The sequence below is a fragment of the Gymnodraco acuticeps genome, unplaced genomic scaffold (genome assembly GCF_902827175.1).
Source record: "Gymnodraco acuticeps unplaced genomic scaffold, fGymAcu1.1, whole genome shotgun sequence".
Classification (NCBI taxonomy): domain Eukaryota; kingdom Metazoa; phylum Chordata; class Actinopteri; order Perciformes; family Bathydraconidae; genus Gymnodraco; species Gymnodraco acuticeps.
This window is the reverse complement of record NW_022992351.1, coordinates 1,063,571-1,071,970: the sequence shown is the minus strand read 5'-3', so window position 1 is coordinate 1,071,970 and position 8,400 is coordinate 1,063,571. Positions and strand designations below refer to the sequence as shown.

At 40.2% G+C, this 8,400-nt stretch overlaps 1 protein-coding gene across 1 annotated transcript; it reads left to right on the top strand.

Moving 5' to 3' along the window:
• Positions 1 to 1,433: 1,433 nt before the first annotated feature.
• Positions 1,434 to 4,488, top strand: hoxc11a (homeobox C11a). Its single transcript, XM_034208880.1, has 2 exons — positions 1,434 to 2,194; positions 3,511 to 4,488. The coding sequence occupies exons 1-2, from the start codon at positions 1,477 to 1,479 to the stop codon at positions 3,741 to 3,743; spliced, it is 951 nt and encodes a 316-aa protein (XP_034064771.1). The 5' UTR covers positions 1,434 to 1,476; the 3' UTR covers positions 3,744 to 4,488.
• The last annotated feature ends 3,912 nt before the right edge of the window (positions 4,489 to 8,400 follow it).

Below are 8,400 nucleotides of genomic sequence, written 5' to 3'. Positions count from 1 at the left end.
GTGCTTGTTCAATAGGCCTATTCTGAGTGGCGTATAAGTAGCCGTTTACAAGAAGACTAATTGTTATTCTGCTTTGAAGCTTATCGACTTAAGATGCAACCCAAAACATTTAATTTAGATCAACTAGTGAGTCCAATGAGACGACATATCCCAACATATCAATTTGAATATTTTCAGAAGAAGAGGGTGGAGATTTTGTGGGCGGTGTTGTCAATAACCACTCCAAAGGGAATAACGCTGAATCCAGCAATTTGAGGGGAGTAATTACGTTTTTCTGAGTTTGTGTTTATATCGTCAGGGTGCATTTCCCCACTGGATGAGATTCAAGGTCCCAGGGCTTCAATGGTAGTACTCCGGCAGAAACTCCTGCAATGTGGTCTTGAATTGCGCAGTGGTTTCCAATGGACTCTGTCATGATCCAAAGTCAAAGGGAATAATGAAAACTGGCCGATTACTTTAATTTACAGTCAACATGCATGCTGTGCATCCTACATTGCCCAACCGTTGGTTCAACTTAATTTCACAGCCTAATTGTACACAACTAGTGTTGCAAGATGTGTCATTTAGTGTAAAAGAGAAGACCCTGAAAAACGGATGATTAATAAATATGTTGCATATTATTTGATTGATAATCGTGTGTACAGCAGACTCGTGTGGTATAGGGAATAACAGGAGATAGGAGAAAAAATATATATAACCCTTGTGAAAAATATCATGCATATTCACAGACCACAGTGTAAAAAGTTGTAGAAGAACACGACTTTTTACACATTCACTGTGATTTGTTAAACTTTTTGTAAAAAGTGAAACTATGATGAGGCTCCTGGGATTTTTTTTTTTAACAGGCTTATACTTTATTGGCTGTACATTAATTGATTCTTCTAATCAATCCATACTCTCTTACTGCATATGTTGTATGCGTAACAGTGTCATATATCATTTCTCATTCTATTATTAAAATATTGAAATTACAATAGTTTGTGATTTGGAAATGTATCTTAATGATGATAATATTAATGAATAAAACACATTTAATAATAGTAATAATAATTATCTTACCTGCAAAATTCCATAACACTATGAAATGCATGCCACTGAGTGCACCATGCAGTTTGTGCTATGCCTGTTTAAGGAGCTGTAGCTGTTTAGCTAGCCTACCTCCAGCCCATAAACATAAACACAGCACATATCTCTCTAATTGTCATAACCCAGCAAGCAGGAATCTGTTACTGGTTTTCTGTGTGCCTGTGGTGTTTGAAAATTATTCGTTTGAACCTCCTCGATCTTACCTAAAGCCAACCACTCCTACACATCCAACTCTTCCAAATTGATATATGACAATATCTACTTTCGATCACGTGTCTGCGGGGCGACTTAGACGGATTGCGCGTCATCTCGCCTTCCCAAATTTCCCCCTTCTGCTGCAGCTCGTATCCAAAACATCTATCTATAGTACGGAGTACGAGAGAGAGAAAGATGTTTAACTCGGTGAATCTGGGTAACTTCTGCTCCCAGACGCGCAAAGACCGGACATCCGAGTTTGGGGACAGGACGGGCTGCGCGTCCAACATCTACCTCCCCAGCTGCACCTACTACGTCCCCGAGTTTTCAGCCGTCTCCTCGTTTCTTCCCCAGGCCCCGTCCCGGCAAATCAGCTACCCTTATTCCACAAATCTGTCTCAAGTGCAGCCGGTTCGGGAAGTTTCATATGGCTTGGACCCTGCTAGTAAATGGCACCACAGAAGCAATTATGCATCGTGCTACTCGGGAGAGGATCTGGTGCATAGGGATTGTCTCCCACCATCCACCATGACAGAAATGCTTATGAAGAACGAGAGTGTGTACAGCCACCACCATCACCATCACACCCATCCGGGTTCCAATCACCCCTCCACGGGTTTTTACCCCGGCGTGGGGAAAAACAGCGTCCTCCCGCAAGGTTTCGACCGCTTTTTTGAGACCGCATACTGCAGCAGCACGGACAATCAGTCAGACAATTGTTTACAAAAGGGCGAGGGGGGAAAGCTTGAAAGCGACTCCCAGCAGCAGCAGGAGCAGCCAATAGCCTCTGTAGCCGGAGCCCCGGAGCAGGAAAAGGACCCAGACGATGAGGAGGAACATACAAATTCAGGCTCATGCAGGTCTTCCTCCGCAACAACCAAGGACGGCACCGCCAACAAGAGCAGCCACTCGAGTAGGTATACCGAAGCTGTAAAATGGGGGAAGGTTAAGGGGACTAGCCCGGTGTTTTGTCGGTCAGATTTTATGTGGAGTTTTATAAGCATTCAAAGGATTTTATTATAACCCTACAAAGCTCTTTCTTGCTACGAGAAGAATTTTTACGATGGGAAAGCGCTTTGAAAAAAAGAGGATGTTATACACAGACGCCTCTATGGTGAGAGTCTGTGAAATTTTTAAGAGAGAGCTATTGTGACAAATGTTAACTTTGATCATGAACTTGCGTTGGGCATTTTAAAGGATTTTCTCGTTGGGCTGTCGAGAGTAAAAACCAATTGGGCAGAACATTGCTTTTGGCGTCTTGTGAATTTTCTTTAAGCACTGGGTTTGCCCGCAAAATACATGCTACACAGTGTATCACTGACTTTACGGTTAAATGCGTCCTTTTATAGACATCTATCTAGATAACCATCTATCTAATGACAGATTAGAAACCGTTTTCCCCGTTTACAAACAGGCAGTAGCCCTAGGTTAAATGAATCAGTGTTAATCCAGTTTTGCATCGTCCATGAGAAGAATGCATGTGTCTCCAATTTAAGCTATTACATTATTAGCCTCTTTAAAAAATCGTAATTCCAAATCCATGTCCCCATTCAATATGACTTCCCTTGATGTAAACGGGGTTCACTGTTAACTTCAATGGCAAGATTTTAGTAAAATTATGCTTAATTTAAAAATTCCTAAATAGCTGTTAGACATTGGTGTTCAGTCTCATGGACATTGCATTGGCCCAACCAGGCTGCAGACACAAGCAAACTGAGACTGACCCTCTTCCCCACAGAAAACATAAAAAACTCCATCTATTTCCCAAGTCACCAGTTTGATACGAAGTTATAAGGCCACAGGGGTCTACATAGGCCATTGCAACCATTGGTGATGCATTTTAACTCACTGCCAAAAGATTGTGTAAATAGTTAGTTTAGCTCCAGAGGAATGTGGTGGACATAATGCGGTGAAATACTTTTGTTGTTGTATATTTATAACAGATAAACACGTACTTAGTAAGTTGATAGTATTTCCTCTAAGCGATTCGGATATTTAACACTCTTTATGGCTGGTTTATGTGATAGCCTCAGCCACTTTGCCTTGTGAATGTTGACTGAAATGTTATCATTACGAATGTCACTGAAACTGAATTCTATATGCATCTGGTGAGCCTAGTCACATCAGAACTAAAGTCCCCTACGTTGTATACATATTATTATCGTTAATGCCTGTGATGTGTTGCAATTAATATTAATAATTTATTTTTAAATGTTGTTTTTTTTTCAGGCACTCCTCGCACAAGGAAGAAGAGGTGTCCCTATTCTAAATTTCAGATTCGCGAGCTGGAGCGGGAATTCTTCTTTAACGTTTACATCAACAAAGAGAAAAGGCTTCAGCTTTCCCGAATGCTAAACCTCTCCGACCGTCAGGTTAAAATTTGGTTTCAGAATAGAAGAATGAAAGAAAAGAAGCTGAGCAGAGATCGCCTCCAGTACTTCTCTGGAAACCCCCTATTGTGAGCAGGAGCAGAACGTGTCACAATCTTTGTCAGTGACATTGAGGCCCACTCTTATCTCGTTGAATTGTAATTGTGGGCATAACCATTTTATAAAGGAGCCCATATCACCAACAGTGCAATGTTAAAGTGGACAGTGGGAGTAATAGGCCTGCATGGGATAAAGTCGCCATTTTCTTATTGCCCCATGGGCGGCGGTGCATTTCTTGCTGGTCCCCAGAAAGGCCTACATGGTTAGAATAATCATTTATACCTATGCTGTTCTTGAATATGTCTCTCTATTTATCACGATTCTTTATTGTGTTATTATATTGTTCATATAGACATATTTGTTGTTAAAATATCAAATGTAACAAACAGTTTAAATCCTTATTGCGCAGACAACTTTTAGCTCTTCGCCGTCCCTCTGGTATATGTATATAGCATATCATTATCTAATTATTTCTTGACCAGAGTATGAACAAGTTATAGCAAATATACTGGCTACATTTGTTTCACCATTTAACAACTGTGACGTCCAATCTGTGAAAGTATATCCCCCTGTACATATTAGCCTATGTGCATTCGTGACTGTAAATAGGCGTATATGTTGAATTTCCTTTCCCCTATCCCTGCTGCTATTTTTCAGTACACTGCCCATACAACTTTAACAGCTTTAACGCCAACACTCGTTACATTATTTGCTTAAACATTGGTGCTTTGGATTTCAGAGAGGAGCAACAGATTATTGGCCTGTGTATCATTAATATAATACCTATGAAATAAACAAAAACATATAGGCAAAACTCAACGACTTTGTGCTTTTTGTGCCATCATAATTGCAATTACAATATGTATGTATTCATAAAAGCACGAAATGTTCGCTGCTTTTACTCGTTCGTGAGTCGGAGCTTTTTGGAAAAAGCAACTGCCTCATAACTGTTTCACTTAAAACTGGCCCTCATAACATTAGCACACTTTAAACTTGTGTTCAGGATAGTTCATGGCGATAGACGATTTTGCTGTGGCAGATTTGGTGGCGGTTGTGAAACTGAGGAAAAGGTCCGGCGGGCCTATACACTTGTCAGATTTTCGACGATTTTAAGATAACAACACTCTGGAAGATCATGTTTATATTTAATCAAGCATGTTAAACGAAGATAGAGCTCAGATCTTAGAAATGTAGAGAAATAGACTTGAATGATAACCTCTTTTAGTGCCCACTAAATGGAATCGCCACTCTTGTAGTCTAGACACTGCCATAAAGACAGGCACTAAATGGCTTTTTTTTCCTCTTAATTGCACCGTCTGTTCGGAGGGAATGGCGTCCACTTCCGCAGTAAATAGTAAACAAGCAACCCTGGATGTCCAAGAGGGGGGAAAGAGGTTTCGACATGAACTAGGTCTGTGTAGTCTGTAACGTCAAACCATCCCAACCCCCTCTGCTCACAACCGCCATGCATGTCCGCTATTCCTCTAATCTCAATATTGGACAACCGCGGCAAATCCAGTGTTTCCAGAGGACAGATTTTCCATTGAGTAAGTTTTATTTATTTATTGAATTGTCTGGATTTGGCCTAGAGACCTCGTGTACTTGTAATGTTTTGCTTCTCCGATTCAGCCACGCATTTGAGATATAGCCTATTTGTCTGAGCTGACATCGAACCTCAGCTATGAATAAATGATTGTCGACTAATTGGAACACTGGTAAAAGTTCTAAGACGAGATAGCGAGGGGAAAGGAAATCAAAATTAGCATGTCCTTTTTATGCAATATGTGTGCGTGTGTCCCTTGGGTTGAGCGCATGTAGCCTATGTGTTCCCCAACATATGTGCATGATGATTGCACGTGTGCACTAACTACAATTTATAATTAAATGTAGTCTTTGAACTTCAATAATGTCAAGGCCTTCACCTTTAACCCGCTGCAATAAAGTGGAATCAAGGAGCCCCTTTAGCCCGGAAATGTGTGCAGCAGCGGAATGGGCCAATGGGAGTGAGTGGGAACAGAAAATGGAATGTGTACAGAGCCCAACTTTGACCCCTCGCATTAAACTACAGCAGGTAACTTGGCCAGCTTTAACACGCCCAGTAAATACACTTTATTGTCCTTGTAAAATGTATACGTTTTCACGCATGAGACGTTTTAAAACATGTTGGTAAACAGATATTTGTTTTTCTAAAGACAATTTGTTGTTGTTGTGTGCCTGTCGCACCGTGTTAAGTCATAATGGGTGGTTCCTAGGCAAACATGACGGTGTGTGCGTGCGTGGGTATACGTGAGTCAGTCTATCCTTTGATATCTGTCTTTAGATGTGAAACCTGCTCATTTTACAGCGCAGACTGTTGCATGGCTTTCTATTTACTTCCGAGTGTTTAATTAGATCTGTCTCGGTCAAGGTTCTGGCCAAGGGTTTTACATTATTTGAATGCAAATAAAGAAAAGATAAAAGGGAAAGAAAACTGGTGGATATCCACGTAATACACACTTTTTAGTGCATGTATTAATGAACACCTGGCAGAAATGTTACAGGAATTAAGGTTAGGCTCAATTTGCATATGTCGGTGTAATATCAGGAAGGACAGGTGGCTGTTCTGACAAAAGAAAGGCGATGCACACTAGCAGAGATCAAGGCTATAGGAGCCCCCATTTCGCCACTTCCACCAACCTTGGCCCTGGGACGGTGACGTGGGTAATTTGTAGCCTATAGGTGTCAGCAACACACAACGTCACTAATGTATAAGGCTAGAGGCTCCTGCAAATGTTGTCTATCAACCACATGAGGGCCAGGAGTATCCCGGCCTCTGCACTGTTTTGTTTCCTCAACGGGATCTTGAAAGCGTTTCCTGAGATGGATGCCTCGGTGACATCACAGTAGTATTATTAGTCCTCGAAACACTCACTTCGAGGTGTGTTTTGTGACAGAAGTACAGTCCACTCTGCTGGAATGCAGCTCCTGAGATCACTCCTGTTTAGTTGTTGTGGTGGTGAAGGAAAATGGCGGTGTGTTTTATGTAGATGAGGCGAGCCAGGAGGGAAAGATGAAGCCTGGTGCCATTAAAATGCAAAAGGGAAATTGATTGATTCAGCTCCATAAAATCTGAGGAATAGTTTGAAAGAATCTCAGTTTTCGATATGATGCTATAAACTATCAATAAGACTTTATTTTATTTTTGGGAATTTAACTAGGCTATAAACAAAACATATGTGCTTTTTGAGTCAAGGGAAAGGTGTGTATTTATATTGAAATGTGTAAGATAATTTACAATATAACAAAAATGGTATGGCAACATTAAGAATTATAAACGTGTAGGCCTACTAACTGAATATAAAAAACGAATTTGTTTCCATAGCAATAGAAAAAAACAAATGTTTAAATATACATACAAAATATAAACTATACACATATATAAATATTAAAATGTAAAAAATACCTCGAAAATAAATACAAAAGACGTTAGATTATAGGGGGAATCTGCAAAAATGTGAAGTGTTTTCGTTTTTGTAACATTTCTATTTCTTTGTTGTTGATTTGAGGAAACTATTCATCGGTTATAATTTCAAAAAAATGTTATTGTGTTGTAAATGTAGGGGTGTTCCTTTATTTTTCTCTACGCGTCCTAATCAAAAGGGTTATAGGCTATTGAATGGTTTTATACACTATTCGCATCTCAGCACCTATCCTGTTCTATAGGGCCATAAAACAGTTCGACGCTGTAAAACGAGCTCCTGCTATTGCTGCAACCAAATAACTCAAAACGCTTGAATTTACATTGGTGCATGTGTACGCTTCTATTTATTTATGGATGCTACCAAGTTTAGTGTGACTGTAATTTGTGTAAGTTTTAAGTCAGATATGGCGGCTGGTGTGTGTATCTGGTGTGGTCGTCAGTGGCAATAATGTAGTAGGCTATGCTCTACTTTAAAGGCGGTTACCACTCTGGGTTTTAATTAAGAACTTACATGATTCTGGCACCATACATTTGCAGTTGCGCATGGAGTGGACAGCAGCATGAAAAAGGACACAAAGCAAAACCTCCTCACGTCCAACTGCAAATATATCTCAAAGTGGCTGCCATGCAGGAGCAAATTAGTTGTGTCGCAGTGGATCCTGATTAGTACAACATCCTTCTGCCCTGCAGCATTCAACACCCATACCTGTTTGCAATATAAGAACAGCCTCCAGGTTTGCAATCAATTGGTCGACAATTTAGTGGCGAAAGTGTTGGCTCTAGTTTAGACAAGTGTAAAGACCGTGGTAAAATACAGTCGTGTGTGTGTGTTAAACTTTACTTAACGCTTACTGAACACCACATCTGCAAGGAAAACACATTACGAATTGTGTAGGAATGGACTTGTGGTATACATGGTTGCGTTTGTGTTTCAATGATTGAAGTACAACTGTATGGAGAAAAAAGCTGTGTGCTCAGTCAAAATCTTTCTATAGTTTGGGAAGAGCCGTGTTGTTTTTATAACTCATCATATACAACTGTAGAGCTAACAAGCCCAATCTACTCAAATATATATTCACGAATTGCCCGCTATTGAGCATACAACATCAAAGTCGTTTTTTTAAGCAACTGTTAGCTATTCTCAACCCTGTGTCATAATACTTTGTGTATTGCCGATACACAATCTCGTGTGCGTGTTACAGTCTCAGACCTTCTTTTATTATGCATGTG